The sequence below is a fragment of the Copadichromis virginalis genome, linkage group LG14, assembly GCF_057382275.1.
Source record: "Copadichromis virginalis isolate Kocher_CV1m ecotype Utaka linkage group LG14, C_Virginalis_male_GT1.1, whole genome shotgun sequence".
Taxonomy (NCBI): domain Eukaryota; kingdom Metazoa; phylum Chordata; class Actinopteri; order Cichliformes; family Cichlidae; genus Copadichromis; species Copadichromis virginalis.
Genome location: NC_140631.1, coordinates 39,390,783 through 39,416,047, shown reverse-complemented (window position 1 = coordinate 39,416,047; position 25,265 = coordinate 39,390,783). Strand labels below are relative to the sequence as shown.

General features: G+C 42.2%; 1 protein-coding gene, 2 non-coding genes and 1 pseudogene across 6 annotated transcripts; all 4 read left to right on the top strand.

Moving 5' to 3' along the window:
* The first annotated feature begins 1,722 nt into the window (after window positions 1–1,722).
* On the top strand, window positions 1,723–1,886 carry LOC146694632 (U1 spliceosomal RNA). Its single transcript, XR_014914996.1, has one exon. It is a non-coding gene; the product is annotated as a U1 spliceosomal RNA (small nuclear RNA).
* A 1,260-nt stretch (window positions 1,887–3,146) lies between these two features.
* On the top strand, window positions 3,147–3,310 carry LOC146694631 (U1 spliceosomal RNA). Its single transcript, XR_014914990.1, has one exon. It is a non-coding gene; the product is annotated as a U1 spliceosomal RNA (small nuclear RNA).
* A 5,557-nt stretch (window positions 3,311–8,867) lies between these two features.
* Window positions 8,868–9,008, top strand: LOC146694630 (U1 spliceosomal RNA; annotated as a pseudogene).
* A 6,585-nt stretch (window positions 9,009–15,593) lies between these two features.
* srsf7a (serine and arginine rich splicing factor 7a) lies at window positions 15,594–25,241 on the top strand. 4 transcript variants are annotated; one of them, XR_014914917.1, is made up of 9 exons: window positions 15,594–15,828; window positions 19,095–19,329; window positions 19,451–19,624; window positions 19,751–19,837; window positions 20,041–20,082; window positions 21,334–21,378; window positions 22,319–22,417; window positions 23,237–23,770; window positions 24,373–24,435. XR_014914917.1 is itself a non-coding variant. In XM_085430892.1 (8 exons), exons 2-8 carry the CDS (start codon window positions 19,106–19,108, stop codon window positions 23,328–23,330), a joined length of 765 nt encoding a protein of 254 aa, XP_085287018.1. In that variant the 5' UTR covers window positions 15,594–15,828; window positions 19,095–19,105; the 3' UTR covers window positions 23,331–24,440. The 4 variants fall into 4 exon arrangements, 3 of the variants coding, with proteins under 3 accessions (XP_085287018.1, XP_085287020.1, XP_085287019.1); XM_085430892.1 differs by having other exon boundaries at window positions 23,237–24,440; XM_085430894.1 differs by lacking the exon at window positions 23,237–23,770 and having other exon boundaries at window positions 15,595–15,828; window positions 24,373–24,492.
* Window positions 25,242–25,265: the final 24 nt, after the last annotated feature.

Genomic DNA, 25,265 nt, shown 5'->3' with positions numbered 1-25,265 from the left:
CAAACAAGATGTTATGATGGTGTAGACATTAATTAATATTAATAATAATTTAGTGTCCAACGTAACGTCACTGTTGCTGTGGTGATGTCAGTGCTTCTTTTCAAAACTGGGCCCTGTGTTTGCTTAATATTGTCAGACTTTTTATTCACACGCTGCTCCTAAATCCCTTTGTATCGCAGGTCTGCTTTTAGTCGCAAATGCATGTGAAATGCACGCGTTTACATCCTTGAACACATCGGCAGGCTACAGAGCTGGGCATTAAATGAAGCAGCGAAGCAAAGACTGTGTTGAGGATTGTTTATAATCCAATTTTTCAAAATACTTGATGAATCGCTGCAGCCCTATTTCGCTGTAAGAAGTGTAATTCTTGCAAAATGCATGCATTGAAGTAACATTTAAAGTAAGAAAAGGCTTCGGCTCTTCTGTAATAGGTTTTGTATTTGATTTTGGATCTGGACAGTTACTGAGGGTCGCCTGTGAGACGAGGGAGAATAGTAGGAAATATTGATCCAGCTATCACCCCCTCATCGTCTTGTTTCCTGTCACTGCAAAAGTGGACAGGAATGCTGCTCTGCAGAATGTCCGATGTAGTTCCAGATATCTGGCTGATAGCAGCATCTCATCTTGACCATTTGGTGCCATTTGTTTTTCTCTGCAGCTGTCGTGTATTTCACCAAGCATGACATTTATATTTGTTAGTTCAGGTGTACCACATACTTCTCTTCCACTGGCTGGGATGTCCTCTCTAAGAAGGAGAAGCATACTTCTGCAGTCATGGCAGTCCAGGCTTTGTTATGTGCAGAAGGGCCTAAACTCAACTCCAGCTGCAGCATTTGTTCTTGGTCCCTGTGAGCTGCAGGGAGCTCATGCGGTGGACTCGTCCTTAATCTGTGTTTTCTGATAGGTCAGTCGATCTTGTCTTTCTCACTGTTATCACTGGTCAAGGTGAACATTCAGGGTACGGCAAACTTACAACCCAGAGAGGAAATGCCCAAAGTATGTGACTGGCTGCAGACTTTTAAAAATGGAATCGCATTGAGTAATCAGATGGCAAGAGCGAGCGTCAGCCAAGAGCAATTAGAAATTGAATGCAGACAGATGTGAATGAATCTCCAATAAAAGCAGTGACAGGTTCAAATACTTTTGTTTGACCTATTGAGTCAAACAAATATTGAGTCAAATATTGAGAGGAGTCTGAAGCTGCAGAATGTAGTTTGAAATCATTAAAGTGAGTGTTCCTACTCCGGGACAGTAGGGGGCAGCAGCAGGAGCAGAGTGAACTGTTCAGCAGCAGAGAGCAAAGGAACAGGAAGTGGTTGTGCTGTTAGCAGAAAACGTGTGCGCTTTATGCGTTTTTTCCTTTTTTCTAAACATCAGACGTGAATCAAACAGTTTTCAGCTGCAGTTTGATTTAACTTGGAGTTACTTGAACTTCCTGTTGGTTTGTTGGTGGATTTAAGGAGGTTAAATGGATGAAAAAAGGTGATCTTTCAGTTAGCTTTTGTTGTGCAGATGCAGCAATGCATGATGGGAAAGACTCCCCGTATATTTTAAACTCAATAACCTGATGTGGCTCTGTTGGAAGCTCCTTCCTGTGTATATAAATAGTGTGTAGTCCCAGCCTCCTGCAGGCTGTGTTTGTGTTGATTGTGAGATTGTGAGCACCGTGAGTGTGCAGGGTTTGTGTGTGAAAGAGTCCCCCATGTGTGAGGTGAACAACTCATACTTACCTGGCAGGGGAGATACCATGATCAAGAAGGTGGTTCACCCAGGGCGAGGCTCAGCCATTGCACTCCGGTTGTGCTGACCCCTGCGAATTCCCCAAATGTGGGAATCTCGACTGCATAATTTCTGGTAGTGGGGGACTGCGTTCGCGCTCTCCCCTGATCACATGTTCTAAGAAAACAGAGGAAGCAGATACTGCGGCAGTGTCCTGCTGTTTATTAAGGCTCAGAAGTCTCCGTTGTGTTATTTGAGGAAGATGTTAGTGAAAGCTTTGTGCTGCACAGTCTTTTCACTGAAGTCCTTTGTGCACTGTGGAGCACACTGTCACCTCCCGAGTGTTCATCCACTTAACAAACAGCAGCTTCTTTTCTAATCCAGGGCAGCTCGTCCCTCTCAGTCGTGTTAGGAAAGTCATTTTTGTCCATGTGCAGAAAGACAGCCTGTTTTTTCCCTTTTCTTTCCTCTAATGGTTCCACAGCAGCCAGCATGTGTGTTATGCAGATTGTGGAAGAGGGCAGGGCTGGTAGAACAGTTAGCCAAAGTGTAGCCACCACCGAGCAAAGAAAATGGTTTAAAGATCTATGACAGACGAGCAGCTCAGACCATAACTTATGTTGACCTCACGCTTTCCTGTGTACACAAAAAACTGTCACATGTGACCCGGTGCCCAATCAGCTCGAACAAACCGTTTGTATTCACACTTTGTGGGCTTGTCCCTCATATACGACTTCATGCCACTGGTAGCCTTACATGCCACCATCCTCTAATCTGTGCAGATGTTTCTACAAGGCTGAAATGAGCTTTGCAGGTAGTGTAATGTGATGATAGAGTGGATGTTCAGTCTGATCATGACAGAAACTCATCTTATTCCTTCTTTGCTGTTGTTTACACACAAGGAAGCTCTTAGAATATGTGTGTGCAATAAACAGTGTTGTTCCTGCTCCGGGACAGTAGGGGGCAGCAGCAGGAGGAGAGTGAACTGTTCAGCAGCACATAACAAAGGAACAGGAAGTGGTTGTGCTGTTAGCAGAAAACGTGTGCGCTTTATGCGTTTTTTCCTTTTTTCTAAACATCAGACATGAATCAAACAGTTTTCAGCTGCAGTTTGATTTAACTTGGAGTTACTTGAACTTCCTGTTGGTTTGTTGGTGGATTTAAGGAGGTTAAATGGATGAAAAAAGGTGATCTTTCAGTTAGCTTTTGTTGTGCAGATGCAGCAATGCATGATGGGAAAGACTCCCCGTATATTTTAAACTCAATAACCTGATGTGGCTCTGTTGGAAGCTCCTTCCTGTGTATATAAATAGTGTGTAGTCCCAGCCTCCTGCAGGCTGTGTTTGTGTTGATTGTGAGATTGTGAGCACCGTGAGTGTGCAGGGTTTGTGTGTGAAAGAGTCCCCCATGTGTGAGGTGAACAACTCATACTTACCTGGCAGGGGAGATACCATGATCAAGAAGGTGGTTCACCCAGGGCGAGGCTCAGCCATTGCACTCCGGTTGTGCTGACCCCTGCGAATTCCCCAAATGTGGGAATCTCGACTGCATAATTTCTGGTAGTGGGGGACTGCGTTCGCGCTCTCCCCTGATCACATGTTCAAAGGAAATAGAAGAAACAGATATAATAGTGTCCTGGTGTTTATCAAGTCTCTGAAAGCTTACTTACAGTATACTTACCTGGCAGGGGAGATACCATGATCACGACGGTGGTTCACCGAGACCCACAATGGCGACATCGACTGCTAATATGACAGGTTCCAGGAGGAATGCTGTGCGTTTTGAGATAAGATAAGATAAGATCACCTTTATTAGTCCCACACGTGGGAAATTTGTTTTGTCACAGCAGGAAGTGGACAGTGCAAAAGTTATGAGGCAAAAATTAGAATACAATAAGAATAAATACAGTACACAACTGTACAGAATAGAATAAAATAAAATACTATATACAGTAGAATAAAATAAAATAAATATACAATAAGATAAAAATAGAATACAAATACAAATACTATATACAACTGAGTAAAAATACAACGATGACAGAAAGGATTATTGCACTTAGTATTATTGCATATGTATGGATGTGTGTGCTTGATCAGTTAAAGTCTTTATTATGGAGTAATAATAAATGCAGCATCTAAATAATAGATGCAGTTCAGCAGGATTGTCATCCAGAAGGAATTGGGATTTTCTCCAACGGAGATCAACTACATTTTCGGCTTGCCTTGAAAGAAAAGTTATGAGGTGATGTTTGCCACCAATACGTTCTTTGAATCATGTATTGACAAGTTTAATAGACTTAAACAATCAAGACCTCAGCTGGAGAATATTAAGATGACACCGTTATCAGGCAGAGAACCCAAAGCTGTGACAGTGATCATGCATTCGGAATATGTGAGAGTGGAAGATATTAAGACCTGGTTGTCCTTTAAATGTGCGGTGACGAGAGGTTTGTACTTAAAAGACGAAGATGGTATCCGAACCGGAGCATATCGTTTCTATGTTCACCTGCATAGAGATGAGAACTCACCTCCCCCAATTAGGGGCAATCAGAGGATATGTTTTCTACCCCAGGCAACCCAAGACATGTCGTAAATGTGGCAGCAACGACCATCTAGCCGCAGAGTGCGACAGTGTGGTTTGTAAAAACTGTAACAGTGACGAGCACATTGCAAGGGAATGCCCCTTCCCAAGGAAATGTAACCTTTGCAGGGGAGAAGGACATACCTTTAGGGCATGTCCCCAATCCTATGCAAACAGGGTGAAAAGACCACAGCTGCAGCAATTAGAGGAGATACCAATGCTAACTGGAGGAGGTCCGCAAGTTGATGAAGATGTAAGTAACGACCAAGCCAACGAGCTCCAGCAGGAAGTGGTTGAGGGCCAAACGACCTACAGCTGGGGTGGGGAATGAGTAGATGACCAGCCCTCTCAAGTAACTACACACGAGGATTCAACGACAGTGGTGACAGGGAAGACCACAGGGTTAACGGACGGGAATGAACAACTATTAAAGACGCAAAGAGTGCCTACGACTAATCCTGACGTGCATGTATCTCAATTAGAAATGGAAACCAAGATTCAGGAGGGAATGGCATCTCTCTAAGGCACCCAAATTCTTACGCGGCCGTCAACATCCAAAGAGTGCAGAGACCTGCTTGATCTCATGTTCCCTGATCTTTCAACGGTTCAGTCCAAACACATTATCACCCTAGAAGAGGGAGGTTTTTCGTTACCTCCTTGTGACATCGAAGATAACACAACTACCCCCTCTGAATTGTCGCTACAAGTAGGCCTTTGTGCAGCGCCGACCTCACATAAACGACAGATAAATACCTCAACAGAGTCTTCTACTGGAAACCTTGATTTGGAAATTCAGGGCTATACAGACCCCTCGCCAATACCCCCGCTTGAAGAACAAGTCCCGACACCTACCCAGGGAGCTGCTCAGGAAAACAGGAGGAAAGCAACGATGAGAGAGCACCGACTTCGGTGTGGTTTCCACGGAAGAAGAAAAAGAAGGTAAAGCTATAGTAGAACTCTCAATAATAAAGTTTTTCAGAGTACAATGACCACCCCCCTTTAGAACCAACATAAATACATTTCACGGATCTACGATTAATACAAGAGGGTTGAATGATGCAGTGAAATGCCAATCTGTTTTTAGTGTATTACATGAAACGGGTGGGGACATTTGTCTTCTCCAAGAATGTGCCCTACCCTTTATGGACAATTACGCGAAGTTCGCAAAACGATGGACATATGGACAATCCTTTTGGTCAGGGGATAACCAAAATCGAATGTCTGGTGTGGGGTTTTTGTTTAATAATAAAACCATCAACATAGAAAATGTGGAAGTTGTGGTGGATGGGAGAGCTTTACTTATTGACGTAGAGAAAAACGGGAGTAAATTTAGGATTATTAATGTTTATGGACATACAGATATGAAAGAACGGACTGCATTATTTCAAACATTACAACCCTTTCTTTGTAATAGACGACAGATAGTAATGGGCGGGGATTTTAACTGTACACCGGAAACGAGTGCAAGCCAGGGGGCGAGTTCAACAGTTAAGAAAGACTCAAGTACTTGTGCATTAGAAAATTTGATCAATGATGGTAATCTGAAAGATGTGTTTAGATCTCTTAACCCTACAGACCCAGGACACACCTGGTCCAATAAGAAGACCGCTTCACGGATTTTTTGTTTGCCAGCAAAGGCGTAACGCCTCTGTCATGTAAGGTGGAACCAGTACCCTTTTCCGATCACCATAAGGTAACGTGTAGATTTAGCATTCAAACTCCCTTTCAACCGTGTCCGGGGCCATGGAAATTAAACCTGAATTTATTAATGGAAGGGAAAGTGGTGGGAAGATATAAACTCAAATTGCAACAATGGGCCTCTTTACAACCGCTATACGATTCGGTAGGTGAGTGGTGGGAGAGTATAAAGACTAGGACTCCAGTATTTTTCAGTTTAGAAGGAACAAAGCGGGCAAAGACGAGTAGACAATGGCTATTAAGAAAGCAGGGAAAATTACAAAGGTATTACAACCTCCTTAATCTAGGTTTTGATGTAAGTGAGGAGATTATGAACCTGAAAAAGGAAATGATGGTAGTGTTAAATGAGAAAAGCAAAGGAGTATTAATAAGGAGTAGGGTTAAACATATGGAAGAAAATGAAAATTGCACAAGATATTTTTTTAGGAAATTGTACAAATCTAAACCCGTTATGGACTGCCTGATTAATGGGGGAGGGAAAGAAGTGGAAAGCACCCAAGAAATTCTAGAGGCAACACACTCCTTTTACGCCAGTTTGTACAAAGAGCAAAGTATTGATGAAGTGATTGTGGAATCCTTTATCTCCAAGTTAACACAAAGATTAGATTCAGATGACAGAACAGTGTTAGATGAAGATATAATGCTAGATGAAATCACAAGAGCTATGATAAGTATGCAAGATAACAAGACGCCAGGTTTGGATGGCTTGCCTAAGGAATATTATCAGGCCTTTTGGGAACAACTCAGTCCTTCGTTGTGCTCTGTCTATAAAGAAGTGTGGGATAAAGGCGTATGGTCGGTGTCCATGAATACAGGGGTGATTTCCTTGTTGTGGAAAAAGGGCTCTAAAAAAGATTTAAGAAATTGGAGACCCCTGACATTGTTAGGTGTAGACATCAAGATTTTAGCTAAAGCCCCTTTTTTTTTTTTCCGGTTGCAGGCAGTAGTGCCTAAGTTAATTGGAGTGGAACAAACATGCGGGATACAAGGGCGTAGGATGACAGATAGTTTAGCGGTTATAAGGGACAGTTACCTTTATAGCCTAGAGTGGAATATCCCCCTTTGTGTGTTAGGCCTGGATTTAGAAAAGGCCTTTGACAACGTCAGTCACGTCTTTCTGATGAAAGTTCTTGATAGTTTAGGATTTGGGGAAGGTTTTAGGAGATGGATCCGGGTGTTATATACTGGTTGTAGTAGTGTTGTGGTTGTGAATGGGGCACAGACCGCTACGGTCCCAGTGAAATCTGGAGTAAGGCAGGGATGTCCCTTGTCCCCTATTTTGTTTATATTGGTGATGGAGCCACTGGCATGCGCATTAAGATTAAATGAGTCAATTAAAGGGCTGACCCCACCAGGTAGTGGGGGGTTGGAAGTTAAATTTTCTATGTACATGGATGACATGACTTTATTGCTTACGGATAACAAGTCAATAGATGCAAACCTGGCAGTTTGTGAAGCCTTTACGGCAGCTTCAGGGATGAGAATCAATAAGGGTAAGAGTGAGGTGATTCATTTTAAGTGGCGGGAGATTAAGGAGAATTGGGGATTGAAAGAAAAATTTGAAACGCTGAAAATTTTAGGGGTGGAAATAGGAGAAAATATGCAAACTAAGAATTGGAATTCAAAACTACAGAAAATACAAGGGAAGCTGATGAATTGGAAAGACAGGGAGCTTTCCTTTATAGGTATGGTTTTGGTGTTAAAGGCTGAAGTAATTGCGTCTATAGCGTTCCTGGAAACTACACTACCAATCCCGTACAAAATATTAACCTCACTGAGGAAGGCTATGTTTCATTTCCTTTGGGGAGGCCAACATGAGAGATTGAAGAGAGAAACTATGTACAGACCGGTAGAAAAAGGGGGGAGAGCAGTCCCAGAAATTGCGTCTAAGCTTAATGCGATGTTTATCGCTCCAGTGCTTAAGGCATGCTTCAGTGACCCTAAAGATAAGATTTGGCCATATTTTACAAGGTTTTGGGTGGGTTGGAGAGTGTTGCAGGCATGGGGTGTGCGCCTCCCCCTTAGTGTGCCCTTCTCTGAACAATACCCCGCAGTTTATGATGTGGTGATTCAATCGTTGAAACAGTTCTCGACTCAGATTACACCTTGGGAGATAACTCGTGCCAACTTAGAGGAGATATTATTCCCGACAGTCAGTATGTCTCTGATAGGGAAACTCCGTGAAATCCATAGCAAAATAGCTTGGGGCAATGTTAATAACAAGTTACTGTTAAATTCCCATAAGGATTTAGCATGGCAAGCTGTTCAGGAATGTTTACCTACAAGAGCGTTTTTGGAAAAAGGGGAGTGCACGAGGAGTGCGCAGTGTCCAAGAAGGTGGTGTGGGGAAGATGAGACGGTTAGACATTTGTTTTGGGAATGCCCCTTCACTAAAAATGTATGGAGTTTATTAGGTCATTGGTTGAATGATTTGTGTAAAGAAGAGTTGACATACAAAAGCATAATGTATGGGTTTCTGAAAGTGAGTTGGGGGAGGGGGGAAAGTGTTGGTGGATAATAGTGAACTGTGTCAAAGATGCATTATGGAGGGCGAGAAATATTTGTGTGTTTAAAAGATATGAAATACCCGAAAGAGTTGTGATCAATTTTATGGTTTGTCTGTTAAAAGATTATATTATAAGAAATCTATTTGGAGAAAATGAAGAGAACAAGAGAAAGATATGGAAAGTGCCAAGAAAATATTTGAGTATCTGTATGTAGAACTAATGTGAAAGTATTTTTTCCCCCTTTGTTCTGTTTTTCACTTTGTGGGTTTCCCCATTTGGGCCCCTTTGTATCTTGATGGTTTATTTATAAAGTGAATTGATGTAATTTTTTTTCTGAACAATAAAATCCTTTGAAAATTGAAAATTGAATTGAATTGGTTCACCCAGGGCGAGGCTCAGCCATTGCACTCCGGTTGTGCTGACCCCTGCGAATTCCCCAAATGTGGGAATCTCGACTGCATAATTTCTGGTAGTGGGGGACTGCGTTCGCGCTCTCCCCTGATCACATGTTCAAAGAAAACAGAGAAAAATACATACCCAGGCAGTCAGGTTTATGGTATTCATTAAGTCTCAGGATTTCAACTTGAGCTTCATGTGGCTCATGTGCCGAACCACATGAGCGGATGTTATCACGCCAACGTGTTGAATGAAAATTACCATAAGAAGAAGCTTTAAGTTTGCCAACTTAAGTGTGCAGCTTTACTAGACACACAACAGAAAAATGCTTGGGCTAACATAGAACTGTGAGAACTGTGTGACCTGGTACATCTGTGACTGTTTTCAATGGGAATGAAACCACAAAAATTCAGTGTTGTGAGGAATCACTGTATTTCACAGAGGACTTGCTGATATGGAAAAAAAATCTTATTGTAGTTTTAAATTAGGACTGCAGCAATTCATCGAGTACGTTGATGATTCGATTATAACAGTATTTGCTTCGATGCTTCTTTCAGTGCCCGGCTCTGTAGCCTGCCAATGTGTTAAATGATGTAAATGCAAGCATTTCACACACATTTGCGACTAGAAACTGACCTGCAATACAAACATATTAAGGAGCAGCATGTGAATAAAAAGTTTGACAACATTAAGCAAACACAGGGCCCAGTTTTAAACCAAAACACTGATAACACAACAGCAGCAGTGACTGTTGTGTTAGTGGCCCACTTTAACTTGGAGCTGGAGTCGCTGCAAAGAGATGGAGCTGTTACTGGGACGGTGAAGTCAGTTGAGTAAAAGACCACTTTTCTGGCGTCCAAAACAGCAGCGCTGTTCCAATAATCACCAGTAAAACCATTACTGGGAAGAAACTAGCAGGCGTCTTTCATCAAAGCACCTGATCAACAAAATCCAACATTAAGAAAAGTGAACTCTTTTAGCTGCTTCATCCAGCGCCAATTGTGTTACACAGAAGGAAATCTGCAGTAAAGCTACAGAAGTAAGGCAACATCAAAATATGCATCTGAACAGAGAACTTGGTCCTAACTTTACCTGACCGGTTAAATTAAACACCTTGCTGATAGCTAAGCACATAAAAGGTTTAGTTATTTGTTTTTTGACAGGTGTTGTCTGCAGTTAAACTTTTAATGTAAAAAGAAAGCTTTAATGTGTGCTTGGATTCGATATATAAAGTCCAAGCACACACTATAAACTGAGAAACTTTTTATTTTTTATTTTATAAACAAATTAATGCTCAATTGGACTCTTTGCTGTAAGCTGGAGCCACATTTAACGAAATGGGGTTTTGTCCCTGTTGTTGTTGCTGGTTACAAACACTAGGTTGCTGTCATTGTCATTGTCAAAGTTCTATCATTTGTTTTGGAAAAGCTTAAATCCTCTGTTAGCCATTTATTGGTAATGTGAGTAAGTAGCCATACTTTGCGGACTGGTTTGTGTTTGCTGAACATTTGTTGATGAAACAGTGTTTGTAGATGGTTAAAAAGGTTGGTATAAAATGGTTTGTTTTAGTTTATTTTTGTGCAGAACAATGCACATAGACTAGGATTGAGTGAGATTTCTAGTTGTTAGCAGGCGGTTAGTAGTGGAGTAGGAAAAAGTTTATTCGACATTGTGAACTCTGTTATCCTCTAGGAAACGTATCAGAACCACCTCTGCTTTAACCTGAGACTACGTCTACACTAACCCAGATAAATTGGAAAACTGTGTTTTCGTCTACAAACGCTCCACATCCACACTGAAAACGCTACATTCCTGTACTGTGCATGCGTGAAAAGTAATATGATTGAGCTGCGTCATTTCCATCTGCCGTTTATTTACTTTCCGGCTCTTTGAAAAGTTGCTGCAAAATGTTGAGGAAAAGTGCCAAGTTTTATCTGGAGCATGTACAAACTGATATGAATCTTTAATAGGGCTGTCAAAATTGAGAGCAAACAAAACAACTGCTGTAGAATTCAGTCCACCATCTTAGTTGACTTGGTCACATGACTGCATCGTATGACATCGTTTTCGAAAGCCTCCGTTTTCACAGTCCACACTGTGACACAAAAACAGTGATTTCAAATTTATCCACTTTCGAGAGCGTTTTCAAAAAACTCAGTTTTCCTTGACCAAAAATGCCGTCTCAGTGTGGACGGAAGGCCAAAATGGAGAGAAAAAGATGCGTTTACAAACAAAAACGTATTAGTGTGGACATGGTCTGAGATGCAGACAATCCAGACTTGGGTTTACAGTCAAGAGACATCTTATGGGAAGCACAGAAACAGTTCATGAGTGAAGGGATAAGATGGGTTAATTTCAATATAGGTGGTTTACTCTTGCTATAAAGCGAGAGTAAACCAGACCCTGCAGGAACTCGCAGCACTCTTACATTTCTCCATCTTAAAAGTTTGTGGACAAGACACAGTTGGCACAACTCATGAAAAACAAAGAAAGACAACTTTGTAAACCAAAAACACAAACGTATCACTTCAAGTCAATATCCAGACCATCTGGAAAAGAACAGGAGGATGGCTAACTAAAGCCAGCCAGAATAAGTAGGCGATGAACTTATTAGATGGGGACCTCAAACAGAAAACCGGAAAAGGATGTGCTACTCAGAAGACTCATGTTTCTCATATCTCCACAGCAGCCTTCCATAGTTTATCTCAACACCGCTACAGAAACAGTAATAAAGATTAATAAATGAACACTATCTGAAGCAAAGCAAATTGGGAAAACTGTTAAAGAGGCCCTCTACAGTGCAAGAATTCCTTTGTCCAACCTCAACATTAAAGAAAAGCCCATCACATCCCTGAGTAAAGGCCAAAACATCGACGTACTACCAGCTGACTGGAAAGGTGCATAATTCCTCAGTCCCAGCAACATTTATGAGGTCTTAAGGGAGACCTCACAAGCAGCTACAAAGTAATTAATTGCAAAAGTCATTAACAACCTCTAAGCGAATAAGCCCTTTACCACCCAACATACCACCGCCTTTATTCTGGAGATACTCAAAGTCCATATATCTGAGTGCACTGATCCACAAAGGAGGTGTCATGGTCCTGGGCCATGTTGGCCCAGTGTTCTTAGTTTCCTTGTATGTTTGTATTTTGTTCCTTGCTTAGGCCATGTTTTCTGAGTTGCCCCGTTGTGTTGTTCCCTAAGTGTTTTCCCTTCATGGCTTTTACCCCCTGTGTGCCCCTCTGTGTATCTGTGAGCCCTCGTCTCTCCTTATGTTTTATTCCATGCTTCCCCTGCCCATTATGTCTAAGTTCTCCCCGTGCTCTCTCTTCCCCCTGTGTGCCCTCTATGTAATTATGAGCCCTCGTCTCCCTTTGTGGTTGTTTCATGTTTCCCCAGCCCGTTATGTCTGTGTTTTCCCCGTGCTCTCTCTCCTCCTGTCTGAACCTCTGTGCACTTCCTGTTTACTTTGTGACTCTCACGCCCGTACATGTCATGTTCAGTTCACCCCGCCCTGTCTCGTTATGATTATCAGTGTCACCTGTGTTCCCCGTGTGTTCCCACTTTCCTCGTTAACCCTCTGTGTATTTCTGTCTGCGTCTCCCTCTGTTCAGCGTGACGTCGTCCCTCATGCTGTGTGGATCTCCCTGTGTCTCTCTGTGAGTTCTTAGTTTGTGGTTTCCCAGTTTAGTTTAGTTTGTATGTTTGTTCGGCCAGCAAATAAAGCTGAGTTTTGAGTTCATTCCCTCGTGCCTGTGAGTCCTGCATTTTGGGTCCTACTCCTGCCTGCCGCACAGCGATTCCTGACAGGAGGAGTCCTACTTTTAATAATAAAAACCACCAAACACCTCGTCACCATCTTGACTACACATGCCCCACATCAAAGACTCAGACTTCACCAATAAGGTGTGTAAGCTTACTCTACATGAAACCATAGCATCCTTTGATGTCATCTCACAGTTGTAAGCCTACAATTGAGCCAGTGCAGATGCAGTCCGAAAACGATTAGAGGGAGTCAACTCCTCACACGACAGGACTAGCTTTACCTCCAATCAGTATCCTGTTAGACGTTGTAAACATGCACGACAGACCCAGTGGCGTTGTGATAATTTTTACTTCTTTAATGACGGTTGCTGGACACACACAGCTGCAGCTGTCCCGCTGCCAGCTCAACATAACAACAACAACGTTAACTCAAAATCCAGGCTTTTAAGCCAGCGAGGCGTGATTGCAGATATATTATCCCCCCCCCCCCCACGCTGAAACCACATGGGCACTGGACGAACTGTTTGATATTATCGACCGGCAGGAAACGTTACAAAAAGCAAAAGGTAAAGGAAAGGAACACACACAGAAAGAAAGCTCTTAAAATGTGGTTATCCCAACTGGGCCTTCATCAAATTTGGGAAGCTGCACAGGAAAAAAGGTCAGACACCATCTAGGTAGAAACACAGTAACAGGTGGAACAATTTTCTCATCCCTTATGTAGCAGGTTTTTCAGAGAAATTCAGGAACTTTTTCACCAAGCATGACATCCCAGTGCACCACAGACCCTAGCCACACACTTGCACAAAAACTGATTCATGCCATGGACAAAACTCCCAACAAAACTGCTGTGCAGTGCAGCGAGGAGTCCTGAGTTCTAAATTGGAGGAACAAAGCAGTCACTTCATAAATGTAAGACACAACATAGAAGAGCCACTTCGATAGGACAATACTCAGCTATACAAAGAAGACAGGCCGTTCGAGAGAAAAGTGAACGACCATTATTGAACTGAGGGCGGGTGGTTTACAACACCAGCTATCAGCCACCTACAAGGCAGTCCTCTCAATCCTTCCCAGGCACTTCAACCCCCATTCACACCTTACCTCAGATAGCTATTGAAGCTATCTGAGGCTGTGTTTCACCTGTTGACCCCAGGATTAAAAATGACTCGCACCTTTAACACCTTGGCTCTTGTGATGACTCACATTATAAACAGAATAATCATAATCATAGTCACAGGGGCGATCGTGGCTCAAAGAGTTGGCAGTTCGTCTTGTAACCGGAACGTTGCCGGTTCGAGCCCCAGCTCAGACAGTCTGTCGTTGTGTCCTTGGGCAAGACACTTCACCTGCCGCCTACTGGTGTTGGCCAGAGGGGCCGATGGCGCGATATGGCAGCCTTGCTTCTGTCAGTCTGCCCCAGGGCAGCTGTGGCTACAACTGTAGCTGCCTCCACCAGTGAGTGAATGAATAGTGGAATTGTAAAGCGCTTTGAGGGCCCCAAAAAGCGCTATATAAATGCAATCCATTATTATTAATAAATAACGTGTTGAAAAACGGAGTAGGAAAAAGTAACGCTTATTTAAAATCCTATGGCCTAAACTGTTTCATGACATGCAATTTTAATTTCTCTTTGCTGTTTGGCTTTATAGGGTTCGATAGAACCCTATAAAGCCACAATTGAGTAATGATGTGCAAAACTCGAACACAGCAACATTTTTTCCTGAGTATAAAAACAATTGTGCCCCTTTGAGCAATATGGCTTATTTGAAAGCCATTTGAAAGAGCAAAATTTTGTATTGTTGTCTAGACAACCTAAAATGTGATGTGCCCAAATGTGGATGCCAGGTCCTAGGAGCTTAATTTAATTCAGTGAGTTTGGTCAGTGAGCTACCAGAATAATATAATTCATACATTTATTTCTGACAATTTAAGACCAAAGAGTTGCTGAATGATTTTCAATAACTGCACCAGCATTTCTTCATAATGCAGAAAAAATGAGCACAGTGTGGAAATTGCACTTTTTTTTTCTTAGATGAAGATATCCTGAAGATTGAATGTGCAGTTAAGCTTCTGAGTCACAGGCTAGTTTCAATGGTCCAGCTTACTTAAGACCAACATTGGCTGTAAATGGCCCACAATGTAAAATAAGTTTGAAATCTCTTGAGTTTCCACCACATGGTTAGGAAATGAACATGTCTTTTATATCAGGGATGCATTTACTGATACAATAAAGACAGTATCTGCACAGCTTGTCTATTAAAGTTGATCTGTTACATCAGCACAAGGGGACATTAAAAAACAAACATCAATTTACAACATTGTTTTTGTTTGTCTCAACAGGAGGTTTTATGTTTAAATTTCAAAAAGAAAGCTTTATCATGCTTTTGATGAGCCTACTGTTTTTAGTGTCGTGCTCTACCATTAAGATTAACTGTGAGTTAAATTTAATATGGAGAGATTTAGTTACTGTCAATGTTATTATTCATAATCTTTAAAACAATTTGTTTCCAAAAATTTGACAGTAGGTATAAATAAGGATATGGCATATCCTCATATTATATCAGCAGTACATTTTAAAATTTTTGTTTGTGTGTTTGTTTAAAGTAGACAAACGATCTGTGAGTCCAGAGGTTTGCATCAGCGGGCTTTTTGGAAAATTCAGGGTTAAAATTAAACTAAATCAAGGAAGTGCAAGCAAAACTACAAGATCATATTAGAGATATACTGACTACTTGTGAAACCATACACGTGCTTAGCTAATGTGGAGCCAATTGTTGTAGTCATTAAGAAATGTAGCAGTTATAAGCACATCAGCTTTTCTGCTTTGGGACTTAAAGTGGGAAGTTCTTGCTGTGGTAATTCTTCATTTTGGTCGTTTTATTTTGAAAATATTCACCGGACGTTTCCGGCTTCGCTGTTGAAGTCACAGTGCGCAGCTGCGGTAGTCGCTTTGCAGTGGTGGTTGGTTTCTTTTGCTTTTGTAGCCGCTCATCTTGCGGCAGAGCCATGTGGAAGCGTCCCTGATGATCGTCTGTTCGGCTTTGTAAACAGTTTAAATCGCAGAAATCAAATTGAACTGTGACGATACGACGTCTGGCTTCAGTTTGACGCGGCTGAAGTTCGTCTTAGGAGCGGAATCAGAAATCATCGGACGAAGGTAAGATCGGGCTAACGCGTGCTACCGCCATTGTTTATAGGCAAGCGCGGACCAAGGCCTCGAGTAATTCCGAAAATAACTGCTCGCGCGTATGCAGCAAACTCAACAAGAGCTGCTGTTTCTGTTTTACTTGTAGCCGATTAGCTTATTTGCGTGCATAAAGTTGGTGTTTAAAAGTGTGGTGTTGAACTGGAAGTGGCGTGGCCTTCCGTCTGTGAGACGCACACGGAGGTTAGCGCCGGTTTCCTGAACGGATACCCAGCGGTGTTCGCTTAAAAATACGCGGGAGACAAACGATCGTATTGTATAAGACGCCGGTGAATTACACAGATCGATCAGCGAATATAGTTTAATCCAACCAGATCGGAGGGCCTCGGGGCCTGGCCGTTATCAGATATATAGATGTAGTGAACTTCAAAAAGCTACTGGTCCGGTTAATAAATGACGAGCGTCGTACCTGCGTGTGAAAGATGACCTTTGTAAAAGCATTGATGGATAAAGGTTATCTTTTAAGTACCTGATACAAAAGAAGACGAAACGAAACAATGAAACGGACATGATCAACCCAAGTCGGACACACAATCACCCCAATGGCTGTGTCAATAGGATTTTTTTAAGCGGTTTTTAACCCACCTCGGAATCAATAAAAGAAAGCCTTTATGTAGCCAGTATGCCAAATTTCTTATCTCTGCGTTTTTAAACGAGTAAGAGGCATTAATATACTGGGTGCTTTGCTTTTCAAAGCTTTAAAATTTACAAAAAATGTAAAAGCATTAACAGTTTGCATCATTTCCATCTTAAAAATAACACATCTTAACGAGTAGTAGTTGTAGATTAGAACACAAGCACCTGGAAACCAAGGCTACGATTCTTGGGGTGGAAATATCTGGAGCAGTGATAAGAGTTTCTGTTTTGTTAGAATTTAACTTTAGGAAATTGGCGTTTAACCAAGTGTGGAGAGCTCCTTAGGTCAGCAAGAACAGGACAGATGCATGTCACTGGATATAGATGGCAAATGTTTTTAAAATGAGCAATTATCTGTCCAAGAGGTGTAGATCCTTCTGGATCGCCACAGGATAAGGCAGCCTTTTCTCCAAGAAATGATGACAAGATAACTGTCTGCAGGACACCAATTGAACACACCGACCACTTGATATTACCTACTTGTACAGTATCAAAACTTGTATAATTTGCTCCTGAGCCCATCAAAGTGTCACTGACTTTTTCTGCCTTTCCAGAAAAGGAAAATCCTGCTCAGCTCTAACCTTTTCTAAAATCTGTGGGAAATAAGGCAGTAAAGATTGGTCCTGGCTACATTTGTTTTCAGCCAGGGTGGAACAATGGCATGTTTAAAATAGGTGGAACAGTGTCAGGCCAACCACATGAGGTCCTACTGCATTAAACATTTTTAAAAATGGTGATGTGGGAAGTACTTCTGCAGAGCTTGATGACAAGTTTAATTTCACACATGTGGTCAGTTGCCAGGGTTACAGGATACACCAGGAATATGTTTGAATCAGAAATGGCTGAATTTGACTTTAAAATTAAAAGGAGGTGATTGATCTTTGTAGGGCTGTTCGATATAACGATATATATCGGATAACGATATAAAAACATCTATTGTTTCATTTTACGCTATCGTTTCTTTCGTGGTGTCGCAAAATAAACTGTTTACAGCAATATTTTTTCATGGTTTTGATGGTCACTGTAGTGGCTATATTCATTTCTTAAAGTTCTCTCTTTCTCTTATATTTAATACAACCACACTACAGACAGACAAGTGACTGTTTTTATGCGTTGTCGTTAGCAACAGCAACGGTAAAACCTCCGCTTGTTTATCTTCTACATAAACCTTTCACAATAAAGCTCAAGATCCTGTTGAGACCTTTCAAAATACACCTAATCACATAAAAGAGTATGCAGAGTGTTTACGAATGAGAAGCAAAAAAGAGCCGCCAGGTGCTAAAAAATAGACCTTAGACTCAAACGTTAGAACAGGCCTTGCCCCGCAGCACGCCGTGTAATAAATACTCACAAAGAAAACGGCGGCTGTTACAACTTATGTCTAAAAATGTGTCGTTTCATGCTTCGGTCGACTCCAGGTGCACGACGCCCAGCTGGAAACACTTTACGCAAGTCGAGCTGCCCGCGATTCTCAGAATGTACAGAAAATGTAAAATTTTTGTGATTTATATATATATAATTTTTTTTTTTTTTCTTTTAATATTATATCGTTATCGGACGATAGATGTCTTGTATCGGGATATGAGATTTTGGTCATATCGCACAGCCCTAGATCTTTGTTTAAAGGTGTAGGATGTTTCTGGCACGCTGTAAGATTGCAGATCAATTATGGCACTTTAACATCTCACTGTTCCTTCAAACAGCCTTGGTGTTCTGCAATATAGTCGTCGTCCCCCCAGTTTATATACAGCTGGTTGATTCAAGTATCTGCAGGGAGTCTTTCTATAGTTCCAAACCATGCCAGCAAAATATACCAGAGCTACCAGGTCCCCCTCGCTGTAAGGGTCATGGGTTTATAATCACTTTTCCAACTGTCTTAATGTATGCAATATTAACCAAACTAGATAAGCATTAGGTACAACCCAGATAGTAGGAGACACAAAACACGGTCGCTAATTCAGGAAACCTGATCTCTACATGTAGGTACTTATAAAGCCAGTGGTAAAAGCTCACCTTTAGATTTAAGTGTAAATTTTTGGAAAGGGCAGGAGGACCACACCTGAGGATTTAATGATGCATTCACATGAAACACAAAGGGATATTTCACCTTGTGTCACTCACATGAATACGGTTGTTGAAAATCTGCCATTAAGTCCTTCAATTTCATTGACTTCGATTGATTGATTGGTAATTTATTTCAACATGTGAACAATATACAAGTACATTTAGAAAAGAAAATAAGAGAGAGAAAAAATACTATACAAATTACATACAATTTGTCAATGAAAAGTTGAGCTATTGTGCTCCGGCTGCTCTGAGTAACCTGACGTTTAAAAGAAAGAAAGATTCTGACACACTTCCACGCAGCAGTCATGCACTAACTGTAACATCTGGCAGAAAACAAGCATATTCTAGAAATTTCAACCTTTCCTATATAAAATTTTTAAAAAGTTAAATCTGAGTAAATTTGATGGGACACAACAGTTTACTCCATTTAATCTTATTTCCCAAATGTAGAGGGACGTTTTTGTATTCTTCTCACTATGATCCCCGTCTTAAATATATTTACCATCTCCCTGCAGGTGAGGAAAAAATGTCCTACTACTCATCCTCCCGTAGCTCGTCTCGGGCCACTGACTGTAAAGTGTACGTCGGTGACCTGGGCAATGGCGCTGCAAAGGGGGAGCTGGAGCGAGCCTTCAGTTATTACGGCCCACTGAGAAGTGTGTGGGTGGCCAGGAACCCTCCTGGGTTTGCCTTTGTGGAGTTTGAGGATCCCAGAGATGCAGAAGATGCTGTCAAAGGCATGGACGGAAAGTGAGTAAATGTTTTCCTTGGACTGGTCTCGTGTGTCTCACGTACAGGGTGTTTCTTTTCTTTCTTTTTTTTCTTTAATTATTCTGTGCTTAACAGTGAAAAACTGAATTGTTCTGCTCAGGATCCTCTGTGGTTCCCGTGTTCGTGTGGAGATGTCAACAGGCCTCTCCAGAAAGGGCCGTGGGCGGCCAAGCCGTCGCCAGTTCGACCCCAACGATCGGTGTTACCAGTGCGGGGACAGGGGTCACTACGCCTATGACTGCTACCGCTTTAGCAAGCGAGGCCGTCGCAGCAGGTGAAGTGAAAGCATGTTTCATTTGAAGGCTCATGTAGCTCGTTTGCCATTTTGTACCATTATAAAACCAGTGCCATGTTATGGATGACTAATGCGGATGGACTCGTTTCTTATTTTTCATTGCAGGTCTCGCTCTCGATCGCGATCCCGCTCCAGATCAAGGTCCCGCGGGCGCCGCTACCGCTCTCGCTCCCGCTCCCGCAGCCGCAGCAGGTATGCCGACACTGACGCACAGACACACCTTGTGATATGTCAACAAGAAAATCTGGTTGTGGTAGATTTGGAAAGGCCAACGACTAAATGTGCTCATCACTGTGTCGGCGTGTGGTTATTGCAATCTCTTAAGCTGTGTAATTTTTCTGGTGTTTATTCTGCCAACTCTGTTGTGCAAACTTTTATTTATTTATGTTTTTTAGGAGCCGACGCAGATCGCCATCCTATTCCAGACGCAGGAGCAGGTAAGAATACAGTTTCCTATGATGAGTGAAGATGAGTAGCTGCTGCTAATTCAGTTTCTCAGAGGCTGAAACTGACTTAAAGTTGGTCTATAACAACAGATGCCTACTATGCAACTAAAGTTGTGTCAACTGTTAAGCCTTCAATTATTTAAAATAAAACTCTTTTGGTCATTATTGAAATCTTAATATTCTAGCCCAACTTACCTTAAAAAACTTAAACATGTATTTCTTACATTTCTAAACAAGTCTTTTAGCATGGCATTTACTTAATCTTTAAATGTAAAGGTAAAGACTCAATAAAAACAATTAAAAAGACGTGTGAGACAGGACAAGCTGGTTTTACGGGCATGCACCAACTGTAACAGGACTGTAGCCGTGTCGCTGTAGATACTGGCACTTGAGGTCTCTTGTAGCTGTTGGTACTCCAATAAGGAAAACATCCTAAACAACTCAGAATCAGAGCTGGTAAAGGAGTAAATAATTTGAAATGACAAAGTTTTCTTCACTCTCTGATTGAGCATCAGTTTTCTCTAGAAAGTCTCAACTTTTCCAGCTCACACTTTGTATAATTTGCTGATCTGAGCCCTTGGACTGATATTGAAATGGAGGTGACATTCATGTCATCAACCTGGCCACACCTCATGCACCAGGTTACAAAGATCATGAGGTGCATAAGCAAGCAAAACGACACCAAAACACAACACCCTTTGCAAGAGACAAAACGGCAGCAGCCAGCATGAACTAGGTGTTAGACCCGAGTAGCCTGGGTCTGCCTCTGCTGCAGGAAAAAAGTGCCGCAGTGAGGAGAGCCGCAGGCAGCAGCCTCAGGAGACCTGCGCAGTTGTAGGGCGAGTGGTGTGCATCACTGAAAGCAGATCACATTACAGGGTTTCCTTGGTCACCATGCACAAAACACAGGTAGTCCACAGAGAGTTGAGCCAAACGTCTTCTGTAATCGTGCTTAACATCCTGTTATGTTTTGGCTGTTTGTTTCTCAAACATTTTAAACCTGAGGAAATTTAAAAACACTTCTAAAAGTGTTAAACACAAAGTTTTATGACCATCTTACATCAAACACTGATGACGGGTGTGTCGTTAAAACTGGTTACAAAGTGTGGTTATTGTAGCATATGGACATTTGTCTGTGATACTGAAACCTCTTTAAGAAACAAGTTGGAGAGTAATTACTGGGTGTTCCTGCTGTTCTCCAAAGTTTTATTGAAATCGCTGCTTTTTGTTTTGTGACATCAGGTCTGGATCCCCTGCCCGCTCAAAGTCCAGGACTCCAGCCAGAAGGTGAGTTGTCCACAGCTATTCTTATCCCAAACTCACTGTTAGAGAGACGCAGTGAATTTGTTTGTTGCTCTGATGCTGTGCTCTGACCGCTGCTACATGAGAAATTACATTTGTATATCACTCGGTTCTTCCCTGTAAATCACTTTTCAGTGGTAACATGGACTCGCTGTGCTTTTCATGTTAATGTATGGATGGTGTAGTGATGATGAACAAGCATTATTAATGGTGATGGCCACTTCAGTAATACATTATTTAAAAAATGGTTGACTTGGTCGATGCTTACTGGCTACTGTTACAGTGGAACACACTACTACTGCCAAAAGGTGGCAGTAATGCGGCTGTAATATCTAAATAAATAAATGACATTGGACAAGTCTTCAAGCATCCTCCATCCTTCCTTAGTATTTAGAGAACTTGACACTCTGGTGTTTTGGCTGCACATACTTCAGGGTCACTTCTCTCAATTACCAACTTTCCTAAGAACTAATTGACTGCAGCCCAGGTGTGTAACAGGTGGTGAGTTTAGATCAGAATCAGAAAGACCCAAGGAGCAATTAAGAATGGCATGCAGCAGGAAAAACCTTCAAAGGTATGTGTGTGAGTGAGAAACGAAGGTGAGGCTCAGTAAAGACTCTGCCAGGTAAAGGGAGCATGTCTCGGGTGTGCCACGACTGGGCAGAAATTTAATGGCCGTTAGGTGGGAGCGATCTTCAAAGACTAGAGGAATGGTTTAGAGTGAGGATCGAATAGTGTTCTGGTTTGACAGATGCCTATCCTTAATTATAACAGGCTTGCAAGATGAGTTGAACTTCTTGAAGTGTTTAACAGAATTCAGCTGAGCAGGGAAATGCAGCTCTGCAGACACATTTACACGTGTCTGCAGATATAAGATCGTCTTTATCATCTGAAGGTGTCTAAAATATTTTCTGTCTTTAATCAGTCGTTCCAGGTCTCGTTCTCGGTCCGGTTCTGCTCCCAGAGGGCGCTCTGTGTCCAGATCCCGGTCACGTTCTCAGTCTGCTAACCACAAGAGGAACAGGTAAGCCCTCGGTCTAGATGTTCTCTCTCACTTGGACAGGGTGTAGACAGTTTGAGTTTCTGATGCTTAGTCTTTTTTTTTTCTTCTTTAAACCAAAACATAATCTAAGTTTTAGATCAAGAATAACAGATTTTAGATATCTTGCGTTCCTGCTGAGGGTCAGTTAAGTTTTTCCACCTTAGCCAGAGTAAGGCAGGGAATTAAATAGACCCTCCTTCCAACTGGAAGCGGCATGCTGCTGTCAGCCGACCACCACGGGATGGCGGGATGACGAGATGGACGACCTCCGAGATCCGTCAGCCTCTTCAGCACAGAGAGATCTTCTGCCTCCGCTGCCAGCAGTGGAGTGGGTGGGGTTTAGGACAGGGATCCCGGCCCTCTGTCTGGTCTAGGGAGGTATACCTAGAGGAATGACTGGATCTCTTTCCTGTGCTCTCTTTTTCAGCTCTTGATGGCTCTGTATTGTCAGCGCTTTGCAGCTTGGCTCTTAATCAGGCCTTTACCCTGAAAAGAAAGCACATGAAAGACTACCTCTGCTCTTGCCTTCCTTTGATATTTTCCTCACTGATGTACCTTGGTCTAAATTTATCTTAAGCTGACAGAATTATTACTTTTTAAAAATTTACTGGATTGACAAGTGTTAAACAAAGAATTTAATGTTTTTATTCTTTCTTAAAATTTACTGAATCTGGCTCTATCAAAAGAGGAAAAAAGTAAAAACAGCTACTAGCAGAGATCAGACAAAGCGACGCCGTAGGTGTGACTTGCGGTAAGCATCTTTGCAGCACAGTTTGTTTATTTTTCATATTTTCTTTAAAGCGTGTGGTGGGAGCTGAGCACTGCACTGACACCGCAGCTGATCCCAGGCCCAGGGTCTGCCAGCTGGCGGTGTGTACGTCCTGCGGGAGGTTGACTAAGCGCTGACCTGAGATCAGCCTTCGCCTGCATCTGGTGTTAGACAGCGAGAAAGAGGTCGACCTACCGACCGAACCCTCCCCACAGTGAATGGGTGTCTGTTCCAACCGACGCACACGCTCAGACGAGATCAGCCCGTGCACACATACAGTTGCTCAACTAGAGTCACCCAGCCAGCCAGCCTTCAGATGTACCAGAGGGCTGACCCACACAGATCACAGTTCGGCATTTTTAAATCCATTACCTACCTACCAGACCCCCTACCTACCTACCAGAGTTCTTCGCCTCTGTCTTAGCTTCTGAAAGTGAGAGAGCTGACGAGAGATCAGTCTTCAAGAGCCTCCCAGCGCAGTGTATCTCCAAGTTGTAGTCATCCGTCCTTCAGTCCTTTCATCCTTCGCTTCTCTGTACTTGTTGTTTCTGCCACTGTCTCCAAAGGTAACCAAAAATCAAACCCCCTGACAAGCTCATGTTGATGGTGAAAAGAAACATTTGCAGGCTTGATGTAGTCTGAAAAAAAAAAAGGTGTTTTGTAGAAGTTAAAGTTGATCCTTTTTAACAAGCATGCTCATAGTACGTAAGTGTGTGTCTGCATGTGAGAGCGCTTGGGCGAGTGAGTGAAAGACAAACAGGCACCATGAATATTAGTGGGATGATGTGTCTGATACGTTTTTCTCACTGTGTCTCACTTGTTGCCTCATCGTTACCATTTGAAGCAACTTGTCTGTGTTTGTAGGTAAGGGGAGGATTGAGTTCTGCATTTCTTAGAGCACAAATGCTGCTAACCAGCAGCTCTAGAAGCAAAACATGAGACAGTGTCAATCAAAGACCTGCCATTTATTTCAATGAGCGTTTGCTCTGGGGGTTCAATTATGAATTTAGCTTTTGAACATAGATAGCTATTTCTGAAAAGATTAGAGGCAGATGACATGAAGTGTACCTGAGAGGTCAAGGGTTGTTGTTAAGAATGTTAACACCTGTCCGAACTTTCTTCCACCCCTCCCCTGCGGCGGGCTAATTCCTCTTCCTTTCTGTTTCAGTCGTTCCCGTTCGGCAACTCCAAACCGAAGCCCTACTCCAGCAGACGACTGAGCGAAGGCGACAATTTGCCCCCCCCCCCCCCCCTTTCCCTCCACCACTGTCCCTAAGACAAACCCTTAACCCCTGCACCCTCTCTGCTTTTACACCCTGGCAGCAACTTCTTTTTTTTCTTGTTGTTTTTGAATTTGTCTGTCTTGTCCCGGTTTCGTGCGGTTTTTCTCCCCAGGGCTGTAGTCTATGTGCATCCTTGTTTGAGATGTAATCAGTACAGCAGATAAAAACAAATTTTCCACTAGATACAGATTGTTTTAAATGTTGCTGTTGCTGTGTAGGCCATATTTCTTTTCCTTTTTTTCCCCAACACTGATTTGTAAGAAGGTAATGTTGAAGATTACTTTTAGCAGTAATTTGAGGATCTCCGTGGAGTAAATGGATGAATTTCTGAGAACCAAGAAGCCATTTCTTCTTGGGAAAGGGGAAAAAAAAAAGGTTCCCCATTGAAAATTTGTAAATGTTGTTGTTCGATGCCTGGGTTGATCTGTTTAGTTCCTGATTATGATGGCAGAGGGAGATAATTGCCAGCTTGCATGCCTTTAAATATGATGCAACATTCCTGTTGTTTTTGCTTTTTATTTTTTAGTTGGTTTTTTTTTTTTTGTTGTTGTTGCACATCCTTTGTGATAAAATCAGATCAGCATCACTGTGCAGCGGGAGTTTCCTCCTCTGCTTTGTCCCCATCACTTGATTTTAAAACAAATGCAGTTGTTCAGGTGGATTTCTGACAGGGCTCCTTCAACAGTTTCTGCTCTTCCTGGCTTATATGGTGACAGTGGCAGTTTTATTTTTCAATAAATCTCTTCGACAAACATCAGTGTCCAGTTTATTTTCGTAC